This window comes from Bos taurus, chromosome 26, assembly GCF_002263795.3.
Source record: "Bos taurus isolate L1 Dominette 01449 registration number 42190680 breed Hereford chromosome 26, ARS-UCD2.0, whole genome shotgun sequence".
Lineage (NCBI taxonomy): Eukaryota > Metazoa > Chordata > Mammalia > Artiodactyla > Bovidae > Bos > Bos taurus.
The window spans coordinates 36,199,277-36,222,580 of NC_037353.1; the positions used below are offsets into that span (position 1 = coordinate 36,199,277).

At 39.6% G+C, this 23,304-nt stretch overlaps 1 protein-coding gene across 4 annotated transcripts in view; it reads left to right on the top strand.

Moving 5' to 3' along the window:
• ATRNL1 (attractin like 1) overlaps nucleotides 1-23,304 on the top strand; it is an 815,618-nt gene that overhangs the window by 661,850 nt on the left and 130,464 nt on the right. For 3 of the 4 annotated variants that reach the window (XM_024985963.2, XM_059882071.1, XM_024985964.2), the window contains one exon: nucleotides 22,135-22,249. The exons of the other annotated variant lie outside the window; for it this stretch is intronic. In XM_024985963.2, coding sequence (XP_024841731.1) covers nucleotides 22,135-22,249 — 115 coding nt within the window. The remainder of the gene's footprint in view (nucleotides 1-22,134; nucleotides 22,250-23,304) is intronic. 4 annotated transcript variants of the gene reach the window in all.

Here is a 23,304-nt window from a genome sequence, read left to right on the forward strand (position 1 = left end):
TCCATCTAGTCAAGGCTATGGTTTTTCCAGTGGTCATGTATGGATGTGAGAGTTGGACTGTGAAGAAAGCTGAGTGCCAAAGAATTGATGCTTTTGAACTGTGGTCTTGGAGAAGACTCTTAAGAGTCCCTTGGACTGCAAGGAGATCTAACCAGTCCATTCTAAAAGAGATCAGTCCTGGGTGTTCTTTGGAAGGACTGATGCTAAAGCTGAAATTCCAATACTTTGGCCACCTCATGCAAAGAGTTGACTCATTGGAAAAGACTCTGATGCTGGGAGGGATTGGGGGCAGGGGGAGAAGGGGATGACAGAGGATGAGATGGCTGGATGGCATCACTGACTCGATGGACATGAGTTTGGGTGAACTCTGGGAGTTGGTGATGGACAGGGAGGCCTGGCGTGCTGCAGTTCATGGGGTCGCAAAGAGTCGGACACGCCTGAGCAACTGAATTGAACTGAACATTTGTTGAACACTTGACTTATGCCAGGCAGTATCCCGAGTGGGCTTTGAAAGTGTCAAGTTATTTTATCCTCACATCAATCAGATGAAGTGGTATTGTAATTATTGCTGTTTTACAGATGAGGAAACCGAGCCCAGAGAATTAAGAAATGTGTCCAGGTTCACATAGTAAGTGGTAGAGTTAAGAATTGAATCCAGGTAGCATCGTATCAGAAGCTATATTTGTAACCTCCATCCTGTATCAACTGCATACTTACTTTTGCTTTAATTTCACTTCTTTGAATTTCTTTTAAAAAATATATTTTCTTTGAGAACTGTAGTGGCAAGGTCTCCCTAATCAGTAGTAACCTGCCCTTCAGCAGTTGTAGTTAATATCTGGATGCTCTCAGTGAGGCTTCCCTGATAGCTCCGTTGGTAAAGAAACTGCCTGCAATGCAGGAGACCTTGGTTCAATTCCTGGGTTGGGAAGATCCGCTGGAAAAGGGATAGGCTGCCCACTCCAGTATTCTTAGGCTTCCTTTGTGGCTCAGCTGGTAAAGAATCCACCTGCAATGTGGGAGACCTGGGTTCGATCCCTGGGTTGGGAAGATCCCCTGGAGAAGAGAAAGGCTACCCACTCTAGTATTCTGGCCTGGCCTGTAGAATTCCATGGACTGTGTAGTCCATGGGATCGCAGAGTCGGACATACTGAGCCACTTGTACTTGCACTTTCTCATTCTCGGTGAGGCATGCTAGGGAGCAAATATATCTCATGGAGTGATTCCCCACAGCTGTGCCCTGCCCAGTCTCTGGGGCTCTTCACTCTTACACTGAAATGGACTTGCTTGTAACTAACCATTTTTCTACCTAGAGTTAAAACATTTGCTATTGGGCTTCCCTGGTAGCTCAGCTGGTAAAGAATCAGCCTGCAATGCAGGAGACCCCTGGGTCAGGAAGATCCCCTGGAGAAGGGATAGGCTACCCACTCCAATATTCTTGCCTGGAGAATTCCATGGACAGAGGAGACTGGCAGGTCACAACGAGTAGGACACAACTGAAGGGCTTTCACTTTCATATTCCCAGGAGCCAGCTCTCTGGCATGTCCCTCCATTCCTACATCTTTGGTCCGCCCCAAGAGCTTGCTCCCCCAGGAGGTCTGTTGAGTCTGTGGATATGTACTGTTACGTATCTTACTGTCGTCCATGAGAAATGCAAAATTCCTTTTTTAAATCCTTTCATTTATTTTATTTTAAATCATATTTACATTGTCATTTATTGTATTTTAAATGACAGATTTTAAACCTTCCTATCCCTTGAGCCATATTTTAGATTCTTCTGTGAAGGGGAAGATCCTACCTGCTTGTTCAGTGTTCTTTGCCTAATACCTGGAACAGTCCTACTCCAAGTGTGTGTTTAAAAAGTACCTGTGCTGCTCCTGCTGAGTCACTTCAGTCGTGTCCTACTCTGTGCGACCCCATAGATGGCAGCCCACCAGGCTCCCCCATCCCTGGGATTCTCCAGGCAAGAACACTGGAGTGGGTGTGAGATGAATGAATTGCTTTTGCTCAGTATTTACATCTCAAAGAGTGCTATTGTGCTTTTGAAAGTTCTTGTCATTCCTGTTTAAGTCTCTGTTGTTCAGAACCAGACCAGGATATCAGCTTCTTCATTCTTAGCCTGAGAAATGAAACTGTCATCAATTAAATTAGGTCATATGATCAGTTTCTGCTTGCATTGAACAGAATGAAACATTGAACACAAAGAGACTGCCAGGAGACATGGAGCTAATGTTAGGTTTGAAACTGCTATTAAGAAAGCATCGTCCTTGTTATGTCTCTAGTTGGATGTCTGCACTGTAGTCCTACAGTTTTGTGACCTGATACCTCCCCTTGGTACCCTCTGTTCATCCTCAATTTTATGTAGTCTACCTTAGTGTGTATATTCTTGCCTTACTATGATAGGAGCTAACCTTTGTCTTAAAGATACTGATGGAAGCATTCTCCCCAAAAGATTTAGTTTGTTTATAGAAATATTTTTTTTAACAACCAAGTATGACTTACGTATGCTCTGTGTTTAAAAAGTTTTTAAATCTTGCTACTGTGTATATTAGTATTTAGCACAGTGTCCAGTAATTGCTTTTTATTCCCACTTACTCCCTCTGCCTTAGGGAGTGCTCAATAAATAATGACTCAGTGAATAATAGTTGCCATTATTATTATTAGAGAAAAGCCATATAAATTTGCAGTTTACCAGAAGAGAATATGACTTAGCAGCGCAAAAAGAAGAAATTGGTATCTTCTCTGCCATTCCTTTTGATGACTTACAAAATTTCAGTGATATTGATTAATTATCTCATCTTCCACTGTGCCTGCATGCAAAATAAGGACGACCTCTTTCTCTGGAAGCTTCATGACTTCACAAAAACTAAGATGCGTTGAGTCATTTGCAGAATAAATGTGAAGGGTAAGCCATGCTTACTCAGTACTTTAGACTATTGACCTAGCCATAGACGTAGCGCTGAGATCATAATTTTTGCCCTTTTTCTTGAAGAGAAAAATAACTATCAGAGTTGCTGGCCAAGGTAGGAAAATTAAAGAGGGAAATCATGGCTCTGAAGAACGAGCATCCTTATAGGAAGATTAGTGATGGCAATAATAAAGCAGCTCCACCCCAGAAGAAGCAAAAGTGTGCATGTCCAATAATCTTATCTGTGCCATAATGTATTGTGTATGGGTCTGGCCAAAGTCACTTTCTGAGCTAACAAGGCCATTTTTTATTTGAACTATGAATACAGTGTTGGGGCTGGGATACACTTTAAGACTGAGCCTCCTGTTTTCACAACTCACAGCTGAGTCGCCCTCTGCTGGAAGAAGCTGCCTCACCCAACGTTATGCCACCTCCCTGGGGACAACCTACATCCATTAGGAGGTTCAGAGGCTTGGCCTCTTGCCTTGATTTGATACAGCTCTAAAGGACCACCCCTCTGTTGCAGAGAGGCCTCTGTTGCAAATGCATCAGAGATGAACCTTTCCTTCTGCCCATTTCTGCCTCCATCATCCCACGCAGATGTTGTTCCTGAGGGTTCTTTCCAGTAAACTTCATGCACACAATTCTTGGAGTCTCAGAATCTGTTTCCTAGGAAACCTTGACATACAACATATATTCTGTCTACATTCCGAGGAACAATTATTATGACTATTTCCAATTTTATGAATGTCATCAATTTTATGATGATCACCAAACTCCCCTAACCTAGTGAATTTTCCCATTGACATTTGCCATACCATGTGATATGTACCTTCTTCTTCAAATGAAAGGAGTTTAAATGACCTCAAAATAGAGGAAATGCCCTGCTGCTGCTGCTAAGTCACTTCAGTCGTGTCCGACTCTGTGCGACTCCATAGACGGCAGCCCACCAGGCTCCCCCGTCCCTGGGATTCTCCAGGCAAGAACACTGAAGTGGGTTGCCATTTCCTTCTCCAATGCATGAAAGTGAAAAGTGAAAGTGAAGTCGCTCAGTCGTGTCCAACCCTCAGTGACCCCATGGACTGCAGCCTTCCAGGCTCCTCCATCCATGGGATTTTCCAGGCAAGAGTACTGGAGTGGGGTGCCATTGCCTTCTCCAGAAATGCCCTGAGGGATCAGTATTTATTATAGTTCCTGTGTTATACCCCATAATCATTTCCAAAACAAGGGGAAAAGGTAGCAACCCAGGACTAGTCTCTGACCATCCAGTCAGGGTTCAGATTGTGACTGCAGAGATTATATTTGTTTCCTGGAGCTGCCATGAGAAATTAACAGAGACAAGGCGACTTCAGACAACAGGAATGTTTCCTCTCATGGCTGTGGAGGCCACAAGTCCAAAATTAAGCTTTTGACAGGGTTGATTCCTTAAGGAGGCCCTGAGGGAGAATTTGTTCCCTGCCTTTCTCCTCGTTTTTTTGGTGGTTTCTGACAAGCCTTGGTATTTCTTGGCTTGTAGATACATCACCCCAGTCTCTGCCGCTGGATCCACATGGAGTTTTCTTCTCTATGTAGCCTCTGTAAGGCCTCTTCTTTTTTTTTATAAGGACACCAGGTCCATTCTAATCCAGCATGACTTCGTCTTAATAATTCATTACATGTACAAAGGCCCTATTTCCAAATAAAGTCACATTGTGCAGCTTCCCAGGTGGCTCAGTGGTAAAGAACCTGCCTGCCAATGCAGGGCACTCAAGAGGCACAAGTTCAGTCCCTGGGTTTGGAAGATTTCCTGCAGTAGGAAATGACAACCCACTCCCGTATTGTTGCCTGGAAAATCCCGTGGACAGAGGAGCCTGGCGGGCCACATTCCGTGGGGTCGCACAGCCTGAGCACGCACTCACACACATACACTGAGGTTCTGGGCAGGCACGGAATTTGAGAGAGGATACTCTTCAGGCCACTACGAAGACCAGGTGAGGAGGGAGACAAGGTTTGCCTCTCTGTTGGTAGCTTTATTTGTGCTGCAAGTGTTTTAATTAGCCTGCTCTTTATTTTGAAGAAAATACAGTGAGACAGTTGTGTGCAGTGGGCCACACCCAGTGACAGAAGGCTTCTCAAAGGCTTAATCAATTAGATAATTAGAAAGACCAAGAGGGAATTGGTAAAGCAGCGTGAGTAAAACTAGAGGAAGGATCATTACACAGACTCTGACCATTAACTTTTAGTTATACTGAGAAAGGAGCTTTGAGGGGGAGGAAATAGATTTGGAGAGAGATTTTATTCACTTTTACATACTTCATTTTCCAAAGCAAGCTCCGATGAGGTTGTTGAGTTCACACAATCAAATCATTAGAGGAAAAAGCCAAAAAGAATGCAGATATATTTAGTATGATCCCTCAATATATCTCAGGTCCTAAATGGAACTGCAGGCCTATCCTGTGAGTTCCAGAGAGCCCAGGAATGACCAGGATGCCTCCATGAGGACCCCATGGTCTTACTAAAAGCATCTTCTGCCTATTATCCACTTTCCTCTCATTTTTCCCCTCAGCCCTCTTGATTGTAAAATTAAGGAAGTTTTAATCCAGCAAATAATGGTGGGTAAAGAAGTTTCCCAGGCTGTACAGACATATAAAAGCACACTTAGGAATCATTTCTACATATGTCCATAGTAAGATAGTTTTCTTTTTGCTGTTTAAGAAAGGTTTCAGGGAATCTTTTATCTTTTGTGTGTTCTTTTTCCCTCTGAACTTTTCACCACTTGCCTCAATGAATTATCATCTTCTCTAAAAAAACCTGGAGCTTGGTTCCACCTTTAATGAACAGATATCTATAACATTGATCCCATACCTGGAACCAAGTTTGAGCCAATGAAAGTCTCAGGAGGAAAAGATTAAAAAAAAAAAAAAGATCTGGATTATAAACCTCCCTTACTGCCCTACCAGGGCTTCCCAGATGCTCCAGTGGTAAAGAATCTAGCTGCCAATGCAGGAGATGCAAGAGATGTGGGTTCAATCCTGAGTCAGGAGGATCCCCTGGAGGAGGAAATGGCAACCCAATCCAGTATTCTTGCCTGGAGAATCCCATGGACAGAGAAGCCTGGTGGGCTGTGGTCCACAGGGTGGCAAAGAGCTGGACATGACTGAAGCAACCTAGCACGCACGCACACAGCCCCACCATGTATCGCTGAAACAAAGGGGCAGGGAAGGGTTAAGGTGAAGAAGTGAAATGAAGTCGCTCAGTCGTGTCTGACTCTTTGCGACCCCATGGACTGTAGCCTACCAGGCTCCTCCCTCCATGGGATTCTCCAGGCAAGAGTACTGGAGTGGGTTGCCATTTCCTTCTCCAGGGGATCTTCCTCACCCAGGGATCGAACCCAGGTTTCCTGCATTCCAGGCAGACGCTTTTAACCTCTAAGCCACCAGGGAAGCCCACAGGATTAAGGTGGAGCCAGATAAAAATGGCAGACATTCGATTGGTTTTGATGAACAAAAGTTACATCTCAAGTGATTTGACTTAATATAAAAATTTAAACATCTAGTGTTTTGTTGGGCACTGTGCTAAAAGCCCTTATTCATATATTATCTTTTATAAGCCTCAAAGTAACCTTACAGGATTGATGTTTATACATTTCTAATTTCTGTTGACGAAGCTGAGGCAAAGTTAAATAATTTGCCCTAAGTCCCATTAGATTTGGATTCAAGCCTGTTTCGTATTTGGTAGTCATTTGGGCCTGAAGAAATCCTTCAAGACTTTATGATAAGATTATTCCCAAACACTATTGTCAAAATTCTCAAAATGAGAAAGACTACTGTGCCCACAAACTTCAAGTGACATAGGAGGATTTTTACAAACTGTCCAGATGTCTGTGATCTTTGGGATTGGTGATGCAGTCAGTGCTTTGAACGGTGCTGACAGGTCCCAGCACATGGATAGCAGCAGGTAGAAAGATGTTGGGGAGGATGAGAAAACCCCTTGAGAAGAAGATCACTTTAATTTTCACGTTACTGATGGGTTTTGTAAAAAGTGGCCATGTTACTCATATAGCAGCTGTGCAGTCTTTAGGCTGCCTTTATATTAATATAAGGGGACAAATAAACAGCAAGTTCTGCATTAGTAGCTTATTAGAAAGAAAAGAAACTCCTAGGGCTATAGCTGTAATGTGCATGTGTGCGTGTGTGCTAAGTCACTTCAGTCGTGTCCTACTCTTTATGACCCTGTAGACTGTAGCCCACCAGGCTCCTCTGTCCATGAGATTCTCCAGCCAAGAATACAGGAGTGGCTTGCCATGCCCTGCTCTAGGGGATCTTCCCAACCCAGGGATTGAACCCACGTCTCTTATGTCTCCTGCATTGGCAGGCATATTCTTTAGCACAAGTGTCAGTTGGGAAGCCCTGGTGCTGCTAAGTTGCTTCAGTCATGTCCGACTCTGTGCGACCCCAGAGATGACAGCCCACCAGGCTCCCCCATCCTTGGGATTCTCCAGGCAAGAACACTGGAGTGGGTTGCCATTTCCTTCTCCAATGCATGAAGTGAAAAGTGAAAGTGAAGTCGCTCAGTAAGTGTCCGACTCTTCGTGACCCCATGGACTGCAGCCTACCAGGCTCCTCCGTCCATGGGATTTTCCAGGCAAGAGTACTGGAGTGGGGTGCCATTGCCTTCTCCATGGGAAGCCCTATAATGTACATATTCAAACGATTTTAGTTTCAAATGCACAACATTGACTTAATATTTTTATAAATTATATTCCATTTAAAGTTATTATAAAACAGTGGCGGTGTTTCCCTGTGCTGTACAGTATGTCCTTGTCTGACTTATTTCACTAAGCCTAATATCTTCTACATCTATCCATGTTGTTGCACATGGCAGAATTTATTCTTTTTTATGGCTAAGTAATATTCCATTGTTGTCTATGTGTATGTTTATATGTACATATTATATAAATATCACATCTTTATCTCTTCATCTGTTGGTGGATAGTTAGGTTGCTTCCATATGTTGGCTATTGTAAATTATACTGCTATGAACATTGGGGTGCATGTATCTCTTCAGTGTAGTGTTTTTGCCTTCTTCAAATATACCCAACAGTGGAATTGCTGGGGGCTTCCCTGGTAGCTCAGCTGGTAAAGAATTGCTGAATCATTTAATAGTTTTATTTTTAACTTTTTGAGCAATCTTCATACTGTTTTCCATAGTGGGTGCACCAATTTACAATTCTACTAACAGTGTACTATGGTTCCCTTTCACCACATTCTTGCCAACATTTGTTATTTGTAGACTTTCTGATGATAGCTGTTTTGACAGGTGTGAAGTGATATCTCATCATGGCTTTGATTTGCATTTCTCTGACATTTAGCACCGAGCATTTTTTTTTTATATGCCTACTGGCCATCTGTATATCTTCTCTGAAAAAATTTCTATTCAGGTCTTCTGTTCATTTTTTAATCAGATCATTTTTTATATTGAGTTGTATGAGATATTTATATATTTTGGACATTAACCCCAATTTGTTTATTGTTTAGGTGCTAAGTCCTATCCAGATGTTTGCAACCCCATGGAATACAGCACACCAGGCTTCCCTGTCCATCACCAACTATAGTATATTATAGTCTGGTTGAGAAGCAGAGAAATGTCCTTCAGTTCAGTTCAATTCAGTTCAGTTGCTCAGTCATGTCTGACTCTTTGTGACCCCATGAACCGCAGCACGCCAGGCCTCCCTGTCCATCACCAACTCCCGGAGTTCACCCAAACTCATGTCCATTGAGTTGGTGATGCCATCCAACCGTCTCATCCTCTGTCATCCCCTTCTCCTCCTACTCTCAGTCTTTCCCAGCATCAGAGTATTTTCCAATGAGTCTGCTCTTCATATCCATTGGCCAAAGTATTGTAGCTTCAGCATCATTGGTCATCATTTGCAAGTATTTTCTCCAATTCAGTAGACTGTCTTTTCGTTTTGTCAGTGATTTCCTTTGCTGTCCAAAAGCTTTTAAGTTTAATTAGGTTTTGTTTGTTTACTTTTGCTTTAGGAGACAGATTCAAAAAAATACTGCTATGATTTATGCCAAAGAGTGTTCTACATATTCTCTTTCAGGAGATTTGTGGTTTCAGGCCTTCAATTCATTTAACGTACATATTCAAACATGTATTTGCAACTCCATGTATCCTCAGTATATTATGGAAATTTATATTCATAATAGTGACCATGGGACATGGAGATAATGTTAAATTCCCTATAGTATATTACAGTCTGGTTGAGAAGCAGAGAAATGGATATTTATTTTAAGAGACTTCACCCTTACTAAAAAAAAAAAACCCTAAAATAGCAAAGTCTTTATAGGGCTAATGTCCAACTTTTTGGAAAAAATCTGTCATCCAGAATGATTCATTCCCTTAGAGATTTAGGTAGGTTTTGCTGTATTTTAATTACATACATGTTTTCATAACCAGTCAGGTAAGATCTTTCATTCAGAATTTTGTCCACTCTTTCCTTATTTATAATAGGCTGTGATTGGTATAATAATCATCATACCAGAAATTCATTTATTATGCTGGATCTATTAACATTTGATTCCTCATTAAAAATATTGCCATGTCTGCACTTTATTTTTTCTGCTGACGGCTAGTTTTCGCAGAGCTTCTTGATTTAGTCTTATGGTTGAAGTTTCAGAAATAAATGTTTTAATGTTCACATGGTATGTATCACAGATGTGAACAATAGATTAATTAATTGATATCACAGATGTGAACAATGGTTTAATAAAAAAGCATTGTGAGTTCCTGAGAAAGAAAAGTTTAAGGGTGTCCACTGGGGACAGTTTGCAGCAGGTCTTTGAAGGCTGCACAGAGGCCCTCTGAGTTCTGCACTCGTCCGTTTCCATCTGAGCAGATATCTAGGTATAACTTTGTCAGCAGGTGCTGACAATCTCAGTCTTGACCAGGAAGGATTTGAAGGGGCTGATGAGAGTCCTGTTTCACAGAGGACCCTGCTTTCCTCTGACCTCCTCTTGTCCTGATCTACTCAGCACTTCCGAGGCTGGACCCACCGTGAATTTCTAGTAATTTCCCAAATAAGTTACGTGCCTCTGCATTCATGCTTTTCCTTCTGTCAGAACTCTCCATCCTTCATAGTCATCCTCTGCAAGGTCAAGTTCTTCCCCAGAGAATTACTCAAATCCTCCTTCTCCCTCCACTCCTACCCCCATACCTCTATGAGTGCATTTAGCTCTGACATAGTCTTAGATGCCCCCAGTCCCACTGTCCCAGAGAAAGCTTTGCCAGGGTAGGCACCGTGCCTGTGTCATGCTGTACCCCCATGTGCCAGCAGGGGGCCTAACACACTTACCTTTTGTTTTGTTTTCCTCACTGTGAAGCATATGGGCTCCTAGCTCCCTGACCAGGGATTGAACCCTGGCCCCCACATTGGGAGTGCAGAGTCTTAACCGCTGGACCACTAGGGAAGCCCCACACACTTACCTTTTAAACTGAATTGCTCTATCAGCGTCATGCCCAAGGCCACATCTTGCATTTATGACGTAATGTGTTTAGGAAAGGATCAAAACACACAGAGATACCAGGATCCTGCTGATTTATATCTATCTGCTGTAGACTAAACTTCTCTTTATAACTTTTTTGTCACAACTTTTAGAGATTTACCATGTACTCAATTTGGAAAAGAAAAATCAAATACTCATTTATCCATGAAATATTTATTGAACACACAGTCTTAGGTGCCAGGACAAGTTTACTCTATGTAGCACATAATGCTCACAGTCAGATCGGAGTCCCCGATAAAAGCAGAGAACTGAAATGAAAAAATGGGCAGGTACACAGAAACAGTGTTGATATGACACAGGTGGGAAATTTGGCACTGAGATCAGATTTTTCCCACCCTAGAAGCCCACAATATGGCAAAAGCAACACAATATTGTAAAGTAATTAGTCTCCAATTAAAATAAATAAATTTAAATTAAAAGAATTCTGTCTTTGAGGCTTAATGTCTTAATTAATTAATTTCAAGCCATTAACAGAACTTTTAAAAATATGGTATCTGCCTTTAGACAGCTTACTTTTGAGTTGAACATATTATTTAATGGGACAGAAAATAAAAAAGCAAAATGGGAACTGGGCAGAATGGCATCATAATAATAATAGATGACTTTTATCAAGTACTGTGAGATACATGTGTGTGTGTGTAAGTCGCTCAGTCATTCAGACTCTTTGCGACCCTGTGGACTGCAGCCTACCAGGCTCCTCCATCCATGGAATTCTCCAAGCAAGAGTACTGGAGTGGGTTGCCATTCCCTTTTCCAGTGTGTGTGTATGTGTGTGTGCTCAGTCGTGTCTGACTGTTTGCAACCCCATGGACTGTAACCCACCAGGCTCCTTTGTCCATGGGATTCTCCAGACAAGAATACTGGAGTGGGTTGCCATTTCCTCCTCCAGGGTATCTTCCCAACCCGGGGATCGAACCCACATCTATTATTTCTCCTGCCTTGGCAGGCAAGTTCTTTACCACTGAGCCACCTGGGAAGCCCATGCAGAAGGATAGTTAGCTCATTTTATAGCTGAGAAACTTGAGGCACAGAGGCTCAGTGACGTGAACCCAGGCAGCGGTTGCTAATGGTTGGTCTCTTAACCACTACATTATGCTTCCTCCCAGTGGTCACAATAGGAAAAATAGCTTACTCCTAATTATTGAGATAGAGTAGAGTGAGAAGGTGCCAGCATAGCCTGAAATGACCTGGGATGGCTTCTTGCAGATTGAGAGTTTTGAGCTGAATCGTGTGCAAATAGTAGATGTTGGCAAGAAATCTGGGTAGATGAAATGGCCTGAACAAGAGCACAGGGTGGGCTGAAGCAAGATGGGAAGCCAGTGGATTTGACAGACACATTTGTCTCATACTTAGCAGTACTTTCTGAGGTCAGAAAGGATGGTCCCAGTTTTGAAATTAATACATGAAGTATAATGGTTAGGTTGCTTTTTGCACAGAGCTATGGAGAAAAGTACAGGTTGTAAAAAATCTAATTATGGCAATTATTTAACAGATAATCTATTTCAAGTTTTTGAAAAATACTACCAGGAATCAACTTTTAAAGATAATCTGTTCAAAATCACCCCCTATTAACATGCCTGTGTATTGACTAACTCAGGGGCAAAGCATGATTATATCATATCTCAAAAAGAGATAATATCTTATTTTGGGGGACCTAAATACCTGTGAAAAAGCAAGTGACAAATAACTGCTGCCATAATCTAGCCTATTCGTTCCCCAAAGCAGTGCCACACAATTAAAATAACAGTAAAACTCAGTTAAACTCTATATTTTACTATAGATATAAACCTTAAAATGCGTGTATGTGTGTGTGTGCATATGTGTGTGTAGTGAGATTATGAACAGAGATTGAACATAGAGACATTTTAACAAAGGACAAAATATTTGCTACGATACGAAAATTAAGCTTATGATAGGAATACCTTTGGAACTTCATGAGCCGCATACTGATTCTGTGAATTATGTTTTATTCCTTCACCTATTCCCACGTGTAATACCTTATTCTCTTTGAATTTTCTTCTAATGCAGTTTAACCCTGGTTTTGAGAGTGTCCATCAGCTTAATTTCTTTTATTAATATGAATTATCCTCCTAGCAAGTAAAGCTAGCTAATGGGTTTTTTCCTTTATCATTTCATGCAAGTGGTAAATAAGGAGAGAATATGATTTTTACTTTTGGTTTTCTCTCAAGTCTAAACAACAAAATTAGAGAATCCATTACTGAGATCTGGAATCTTGGCATTTGTTAATCCTATAGAATCAGCATAGTTGATCAGTTGTGAGACAGACCATCAGGCTGACTTAAATCTATGTTCAGTAAATTAATTCTATTTTACTAATGTGACTAAAAGCTAAATTTTATATCAATATAAATACTCATTAAACTTCAAATACCAACTTGTGCAAGCTGTTGAGAAAGACTCATTTTATTTATAAATGGATTTGGATAAGAATAGCATTAAAAGTGTTCTAATAAGGAAATGTTAGAGTGATTAATGTGCAGTTGTTTGCATTTTTAATATTTCACTCATATATCAGATTAGTATTTGTGCATACTGTCAGACTTTATTCTGTCCTTGTCAAAACACTTATTACCACTGACAGGTATAACATATCCACATTAATCCTTAATTCCTTGATTCAATTTTCTAATTGCTTTTCTGGCATGCAGTGGTGGCCATTTAGTAATATATGATGTATTCATCATATGTATAATAATGTGCTTTAAAAATTAAATGTGTCATTTGAAGTACCTGAACAGGAAAAAATATTACTGAAGATTGGACATTTCAAATTTCACTGTACTTAGAGTAAGTGTTAGATATTGTTATGTCACAAGTTCTGAAGGTTTTCCATAAATCATAGTCACAGAATGTTAAAGAGATCCTAAAATCATCCAGCCTACATGTTCATTTTCCCCTTGGGAAAATTGGATTCAGTAATAAGCCCAGGATCACACAGCTAAATACTGACAGAACTGGTTCTGGAACTCAAGTGTTCTGAGCCCTGCTCAGAAATGGGGCAGATACACACATATAATTTTTAAATATGATATCTTAAGTTGATTCCTCCTATTAATAGTCAAGCTGAGAGAATAAGAGACTTCTTGACTTCTTAAGCTATGTTTTTTAACAGTATCATACAGTTAAAAACAGACCTAGGTTCCAATTCTGAACCTGCCACTTTCTAGCTGTGTCACCCTGAGAATATTGTCTGACTTCTCTGAATTTCAATTCATTCATCTGTATAAAATAGAAAATAAGACAGTAATCAAATATAGTGCTTAGCACAGCTCTTGGCTCCTGGTAAGTACTCAGTAAACGTTAGCTAATATTCTTTTTCAGTGTTTTATTTTATCCCTTTAATATTTCATAATTTGGATAGAAACTGAGTCATGCCCACCAGTTATCTCACCATGTGATGATGCCATGTATTCTTTCTTTTACTAGTTCACTTACCATGTGTAAAAATGCATTCCATTAGATACTGTGTGTGTGCTTAATCATTCAGTCCTGTCCAACTCTTTGCGAGCCCATGAACTGTAGCCTGCCAAGCTCCTCTGTCCATGAAGTTTCCCAGGCAAGAATACTGAAATGGGTGGCCATTTCCTACTCCAGGGAATCTTCCTGACCCAGGGATCTAACCTACATCTCCTGCATTGACAGGTGAATTCTTTACAACTGTGCCACTGGGAACCCTCCCCCAATCCCCCACTCCACCACCAGCAGCCCATTGGAGGTTTTAGGTAAGGTAAAAAAAAAAAAAAAAAAAAAGAGTCTAACTAGATATCTGCCTTGGAAGAGCAGGAATCTAACAGAGATATACAACATGTACATCAGTACCTATACTTTTACTAAAAGATTGGGAAAAAATCTTAACGATTGTTATAAGATTATAAATCTTATTTATCTTATAAATCTTCTAAGATTGGGATCAATCTTTTACTATAAGACTGGGAAACAATTATTCCCAAAAGGTAACACAGGCACTGTGCTTACACTTTTCTAATAGAGGAAGTCAGTACAAGGTCAATAGACATGAATAAGAAACTGGACCTGCCCTCAAGGAGCTTGTTCCAGTGGGAAGACAGTACACTTGCTTAAGTGTCATTTGGAAAATGAAAAGGGCCATAACAATTAGGGAACTAAGGAGGGAGAGACTACATACCTCAGACCAAAGGAAACTTCATGCATGAGTTGTCCCTGAGGGATATATAATTTTAGGAAAGTTAGAGGTCTATAGGAAGGATCTCCTGGACAGTAGGAATATTATGAATGAAGAAGGAACAGATTCTGGAAACCCCGGGTGCGAGTACTGAAGAGTAAGCACTTACATTGACTAAAACATGGCACTTGTGCAGAATAAAAGATGAAGTTTGGTGAATGGGTAGACACAAGAGCCTGGCAACTCTGAAGTGACATCTTGAATTCCATTTTACAGAGTAGTGGCTCTCAGCCCGTTTTAACACATAGACTTTTTTTTTTTTTGGCAGCAACATTTTTGAGGGTGAATGTTTTAAATAAATCTTGTACTTTCCAGTTCACTGTGGTGCCCATCACTTTTAACTGTCTTACTCTACAGGTTAAGACAATCTGCTTACCTAGTACAGGCAGTGTGCATAATGGTTAGGCATACAAGGTGAGAAGATAGCTATATTTTTCCAAATCCTGGCTTGTTCACCTGTTAGGTCTGCAACATTAGTTATGTTACATAAACTCTTTGAGCTTCAGTATCACAATTTATGAAATGGGAATAGCCCCTACCTCTTGGAATAGGATTAAACCCATGTAAACATTTGGCATAGCATAAGGCATATCGTAAGCACTTAATAAATGTGAGCTATTCCTTGAAGTAATTTGAGTTGGCAAGCCCTACTTTGGCAGTATTAAAAGTTTTGGTTTTGTTTTCTGTTTTATTTTTTTAATGAAGTATAGTTGATTTACAGTGTTTCAGGTATACAGTAAAGCGATTCAGTTATATATTCGTGCATGCTCAGTCATGTCTGACTCTTTGCAACCCCATGGACTGTAATCCGCCAGGTTCCTCTGTCCATGGGATTTTCCAGGCAAGAATACTGGAGTGGGTAGCCACTTCCTACTCCATCAGTTACATGTAATTCTCTCAAATCCTCAGCTTCTGGGGTTAGTTTCCAGTGATGGGCTTCAGTGTGATTTCTATAAGTCACCCACTTCCTCCTTCACTTACTCTTTGAGAAGCAAACACTGGAGGAGGGAACAAGCAGCCAGCTTTTGCCCACTGAAGTCTTCTAAACACCCAGGGCTTCTTGTAGCAGCAGTTTTCCAGGACAGACCCCGGGTTCACAAGGTGGTTTCCGTTTCAGAATATGTTACTGGAAGTTTTAAGAACTGTAATCTTGAAAATCCTTATGATTTCAGAAGCTTCTATGGTAACTTGCTGGTCTTTGATAGCTCCAAAACAGAAAAAGTTTTAGAATTGCTCCAAAAAAAAGCAAGAACTTAAAGATATGAGTACAATAGTTTCAGAAGTAACTGCTGTGAACAAAACAAGTCTTTTGTAAAAGCTGTGTGTGCTTAATAAACAAGGATTGCTAATTACATAACTGTCAGTGATGTTTTCTGGCACGGTCTAACGCCTGGTTCTTTTGGTACAACAAATATGAAAATGCCTAGAAGTAAATCACAGTTGCTGAGTGCTGTGGGCAAACAAACCCATGCCTTATCGCTTTCAAAGGCAGCCATGGAAAATGTATGATAAATTGCACAGTTCAGTGAACATGTTATGTCATTGTGAAATGATTTTGATGCATGGCTTTGTATTTATTGCTAAACAACTGACAAACTCAAGGTATCAGAAATTTCATTCAGGGGGGTTTGCTGTCTTCTGTTGCAAAACCCAAGTGCTATAAACTGTTTTTCTTTTTTGTTTAAAATACTTTATTGAAAGTAATATTTGCCACAAAGTCTTTGGAAATAATTTTTTAAATTATATGAATTTCTGCCAGAAGTGTCAAAGAGCTGTGCTAGTCACTAATATTTTAAACATAATAAATAATTCATATTTTTGCTAATATCCTTTTATGAAAATTTTATAGCTAAAAATAGAGAAAGTTGTAAGCCAATTTGATTTTAAAATAGGATTATAATCTCCTTTCATATAGCCTATCAATATAATGAAATTTCTGAATGTTTTCTGTGCAATAGCAGTAAAATTAAGAGTGAGAGAATTATTTTAAGGAAGATTCTACAGAAGTGGCCTCTATGCAAATAATTTCTTTCCCACAGTCAAGGTATTTTATTACACTGTCTTTTATCTGTTGCTGACTCTCTGAAGTTTTAAAGTATTAAATAATTAAGCCATTTTATATTTGAAATTTAGTTTTTTTTGTTTTTTGTTTTACTAATTTTTCTCTCAGTTGGTGCTTTCGGCCTTGGCGTCTGATGTTTAAAACCTTTTCTTCTAGTGCTTAAAGCAGCAGAAATGTAGCCTGACAACACATAATATGCACAAGGCATATTGTAAGCACTTAATAAATGTTAGCTATTTATCAGCTGATGTACTCTCAAATTGTTTCTTGTTTTTATAAATCTTGTAAACCAAGAGCACTGTTTTTCAACTGGTTGTTGTTTTGTGTGTGTGTGTGTGTGTGTGCACATGTTATAATTGCAAAATCGTTCTTAGTTTTATAATCAAGTGTTTTAGCGTGGCTTTGGATATTTTGAGTAGTGCTATTGAATGCTTAGGGCTTCCCTGGTGGCTCAGATGGTAAAGAATCCACCTGCAATGTGGGAGACCCGAATTCAATCCCTGGATCAGGAAGATCCCCTGGAGGAGGGAATGGCAACCCACTCCTGTATTCTTACTCGTGGAATTCCCTGGAGAGAGCCTGGCAGGCTACAGTCCATGAGGTCGCAAAGAGTCAGACACGACTGATTGACTAACACTTTCACTTTTTCACTTTCATTGAGTGCTTAAGAACAAAATAGCGAAGAAAACCTTGCCTGATGGTGGAAATGATGAATTATTTCTTAGGTATATTAAAAGGGATGTGAGTATTTCTAATATATCACCATCATTTAAACATGAATTCATTCTATCTTCTCTTAGTATATTTTAACCAATTGACCTTTACATATACTTTGCATTTATTAAATTAGGATAAATTTCAGGAGCCTAGAAATATGGTTCAAAACATTCATAGTGTTTTTCTGTTATCCTTGGAATATGACAAGCCTATTCTCTAAATATTTGCATCATCGAAGAATATCTGTGTACTTATGCTGATTTTGGCTTAACATTTTCAAAAATAAGTCTGTTAAATTAAATGTAAGCTTTAAAGGGGAAAACCATAGACCATGTAACTTGATACAGGTATTGCAACATGGCTTACAGCATTTTCTTGGAAGAGTTTTATGCCCTTTTCTTCTGTTACCATGGCCACTTTTACCTTTATATAGAAAATTCCCAAAATGAATCTGTATGAGGATAATTTTAAAACATGAGATTTATATCACTATAAAGGAGAAATCCTTTATAACCACATAAAACCGTTGTCACCAGAAATTTCAGTCTAAGTTTTACATGAAAAGGGACATATTTTATCTTTAATGCCTCGTTAAACTTTCTGGAACTGGCAGTATTCTAAAATATTCGAGGTGGATGAATACATATGTCTGTGTTTCTTCTGAGAAATTCAAATATCAGTTTAAAATAAAAGACTAAACAAGGTATCTGTTCTAAAAACTAAAGCAGTGGTATTTTTTTCTTCTATTTGATTTTACCTTTATGTAGAGATGTTACTTTGATAAGTCAACCATGTCTTACCTGCACTTTTAAAGTGAAATAGCCAAGACTAAACAAATCATTTATTCTAAAAATTAAAGTAATGGTACTTTTTCTTCTATTTAATTTTGCCTTAATGTGTAGATGTTTCTTTGATAAGTCAAGCATGTCCCACCGGTACTTTTTGAGGGAAATAGCCAAAATCAGCATTCCTCAGGTAAAATGACATTCCTGTTGTTTCAAAGGTGACATTGTATTTAAACTTAAATTCTGTATGTGCTTTTGTTCACTTGTGTGTGCGTGGATTGTATGTGTTCACACATGTGCACTTACACATGTGTTTATGTATATGTATGTGGGTGCATGAATTTTCCTACATTCATAATACGATAAACTTCCCTGTGTTGCTAAGAACATCGACTCAGGAGACAGCCTATCTGTGTTTAAATCTCAGCCCTGCTACTTTCTGGTTTTGTAAATTTAAGCAAGTTTTTTTAATCTCTTGCTTCAGTGTTCTTAGCTTATCCAGTTGTAAGATTTAAATAAATTAATATATAGAGAGCACTTTGTACACTAATCCATAGGAAGTACTTAATAAAAGTACTAGCATCACGTGTAATCATTTTTATATATTCACTTATTTTATTTCTGAAGTTATAGAATATTAAAAAGCAGAGACATTACTTTGCCAACAAAGGTCCATCTAGTCAAGGCTATGGTTTTTCTAGTAGTCATGTACAGATGTGAGAGTTGGACTATAAAGAAAGCTGAGTGCCAAAGAATTGATGCTTTTGAACTTTGGTGTTGGAGAAGACTCTTGAGAGTCCCTTGGACTGCAAGGAGATCCAATGAGTCCATCCTAAAAGAAGTCTTTCCTGAATATTCATTGGAAGGACTGATGCTGAAGCTGAAACTCCAATTCTTTGGCCACCTGATATGAAGAACTGACTCATTTGAAAAGACCCTGATGCTGGGAAAGATTGAAGGCGGGAGGAGAAGGGGACAACAGAGGATGAGATGGCTGGATGGCATCACTGACTCAATGGACATGAGTTTGAGTAAACTCCAGGAGTTGGTGATGGACAGGGAGGCCTGGCGTGCTGCAGTCCATGGGGTTGCAAAGACTGAGTGACTGTACTGAACTGAACTGAAAGTTATATTATTTAATACAAATATAATGCATTTATTCAAATGCATTGGTGGGGACCTCCCTGGTGATCTAGTGGTTTACAATCCACCTGCCAACGCAGGGGCCATGAATTCCATCCCTGGTCCAGGAAGATTCCACTTACCATGGGGCAACACTAAGCCAGTGCCCTAGTGGGCACTGCAATGAGAAGTGCCCACTAGGCACTTCTCAGTGCTCTGCAATGAGAAGCCACCACAATGAGAAGCCCTCACACTACAACTAGAGTAGCCCCCACTTGCCACAACTAGAGGAAGCCCATGAGCAGCAATGAAGACCCAGGGTAGCCCAAATTACAGTTCATTAATCAATTTAAAAATATATTGATGGGTGATTATTACATATGTATTTCACTGAAATGATATTAAAGATGTGTCTTGCTCTATGTCAATTATGTCCCAATAAAACTGGGAAAATATTTTTAAAGATATAATATTTTGGATTGTGATAATTTGATTAAACTATTTTATCATTGGTGAGAAGAAGCAATTGTGAAAAAGCAACAGAAGTTACGCAACTTTGTGGCTCACAGACTACATATCAAATATCAAATATATTGAAATACATTTATTTATTTAGATGTAGGATTTAGTGTTAAATGACACAAGGTACTGTAGTCATGACAGTAGTCATGCTCCTTAATATTTATCCACAGGAGTTGAGAATTTGTGTCCACACAAAAGCTTATTCATGGATGTTTTGGGCAGCTTTATTAATCATTGCCAAAGTTTGGAAGCAATCAAGATGTCCTTCAATAGTTGAATAGATAAATAAAGTATAATACATCAAGACAATGGAATATCATGGAGCACCAAACATTGAAGAGACACAGACAAACATTAAATGTGTATTTTTAAGTGAAATAACTCAATATGAAAAAGCTAAATACTGTATGATTTCAGCTATATGCTATGATATTTTGGAAAAGGCAAACCTATGGAGACAATAAAAAGATCAGTAATTTCCTGGAGTTTCAGGCAGAGCACAAAGGACTTTAAGGGCAGTTAAACTACTCTATGGGCTTCCCTCATGGCTCAGCAGTAAAGAATCTGCCTGCAGTGCAGGAGACACAGGTTTGATCCCTGGGTTGGAAAGATCCCCTGGAGGAGGGCATGGCACCCCACTCAAGCAAGTATTCTTACCTGATGAATTCCACGGACAGAGGAGCCTAACGGGCTACAGTCCATGGGATTGCAAAGAGTCAGACAAGACTGAAGCGACTGAGCACACAAAACTGTTCTATATGATACTGTAGTGATGAGTACATGTCATTATATGTCTGTCCAAGCCCATGGAACATACAACACCAAGAGTGAACTCTAATGTAAACTGAGGACTCTGGTTGCTAGAGATGTGTCATTCTAGGTTCATCACTTTTTACAAATGTGCTGCTCTGGTGGGGATCTTAATAATCAGGGAGGCTGTGCATGGGGGCAGTGGGTTTATGGAAAATATCTATCAGTTCAGTTCAGTTCAGTTGCTCAGTTGTGTCCGACTATTTGCGACCCCATCAACTGCACCATGCCAGGCCTCCCTGTCCATCACCAACTCCCGGAGTCCACCCAAACCCATGTCCATTGTGTCGGTGATGCCATCCAACCATCTCATCCTCTGTCGTCCCCTTCTTCTCCTGCCCTCAACCTTTCCCAGCATCAGGGTCTTTTCAAATGAGTCAGCTCTTCACATCAGGTGGCCAAAGTATTGGAGTTTCAGCTTCAACATCAGTCCCTCCAATGAACACCCAGGACTGATCTCCTTTAGGATGGACTGGTTGGATCTCCTTGTAGTCCAAGGGACTCTCAAGAGTCTTCTCCAACACCACAGTTCAAAAGCATCAATTCTTCGGCGCTCAGCTTTCTTCCCAGTCCAACTCTCACATCCATACATGACTACGGGAAAAACCATAGCCTTGACTAGACGAACCTTTGTTGACAAAGTAATGTCTCTGCCTTTTAATATACTGTCTAGGTTGGTCATAACTTTCCTTCCAAGGAGCAAGCGTCTTTTAATTTCATGGCTGCAATCACCATCTGCAGTGATTTTGGAGCCTAGAAAAATAAAGTTCAGCCACTGTTCCCACTGTTTCCCCATCCATTTGCCATGAAGTGATGGGACCGGATGCCATGATCTTCATTTTCTGAATGTTGAGCTTTAAGCCAACTTTTTCACTCTCCTCTTTCACTTTCATCAAGAGGCTCTTTAGTTCTTCTTCACTTTCTGCCATAAGGGTGGTGTCATCTGCATATCTGAGGTTATTGATAATTCTCCCAGCAATCTTGATTCCAGCTGTGCTTCCTCCAGCCCAGCGTTTCTCATGATGTACTCTGCATACAAGTTAAATAAGATAGATATATATAAAAATAAAAGATAAATAATATAGATAGAAAATATCTATAGCTTCCTCTTAATTTTCTGTAAACCTCACTTCACTAAAAAATAAACTGTTAGAGAAAAAAAGATGAAAATAGAGCAAAGCAATGAGCACTTTTCAAAAATTGCAAAAACACATGCTAACATGTCCCAAGAAAAATGTTTTCCAAATGTAAATGACCACCACTACAAAAAAAAAAAACAAAATAGTACTACAATAAAATACTCAATTGAACTATTAAAAATTGAAATGTGGTGTCTCTTCAACTACTAAGAATGTACATTTTAGCTGCCTGAAGCATAAGAGAAAAGTAGAGTAACAGTATCGTGTAAACAATGCAAATTTAGAATGGGTTTTCTTTTTCAGGGAGCACCCAAACCAATAGCCATTGAACCCTGTGCTGGGAACAGAGCTGCAGTTCTGACCGTGTTTCTTTGTCTACCGCGAGGGCCATCAGGTGCCCCTCCCCCTGGGCAGTCAGGTAAGATGAATGAGGCACCATCAACAGTTAAGCAAAACATGTAGACGGAACAGAAGAAATAAACAATACTACCAGACAGCATAATAAAGATATTTGCAAGGTTCTAATTCAGAGTATGGTTAAATTTTATTAGAATACAACTTCTATCCAAGTATCTCACTATCTGCCTTGCTATAAATTCAGATTTGCCAATGTTTGTCTTAGAAATGCATATTGAATATATGTGTGTATTTGTATGTAATATACACATGTATGTATGTATATACACACACACTTCAGTTGGTCATTGTAATTACAAGGAGTACTTTCACTAGCGGGGAAAACAAGTTCTTGACCCTTTTGGGCAGCTACTTTTCTCCCAGTATGTGTATCATATAGGTTGCCAAATTATAAATGCGATTAGAAGCTTGCTTCATAAATACGGAATCTAATTAAGGAACTCACTTGCATGTTTGGAATGTTTTGTGGCATCAGAGGATAAGAGCTTGATGCATCCATCCTGGACCATTTAAAATATGTTCTTGCTGTCAGCACCAGCCAGGTGTGGTTCATAGACCTGGGGACCCTCGCCTTTAGTTGAGCACAGCCAGCCTTTTCCTCTGATATTTGTTTTCCTGCATAAAAAGCATATTTTAAATTTGAAGTAACTCCATGTATCCTCTTAGAGATCTTCTCATTGTTTTGACCATTGTCTATATTGTAAACATGCCCAATGTTGAGTATAACTTGTTGCTAAATCAGCAAGTGTGTCTATTTCTCTTTGTACATATCCTCTTCTTTCTGATCACAGTTTCTAATTGTTCTTTCTCCCAATTGTTTTATCTAAACAACTCTTAGTGAAATGGATGCTTTTTAAGGGTAAGGGTGATTTCAAATCTATCTTTCTCTTCAATTCCCCTTAAGGGTAAAATAAAGTGCAAGGATGTGGGCAGGTTCTCAGTAATGGAAATTGATGATGAACTCATCTCCCTGCTTATTTTTCTTTCCTTAATTCCCTAGTTAGCTCTGACCTTGCTCCTTACTTTCTCGATTTGTGCCCAACAAGATACAAAAAT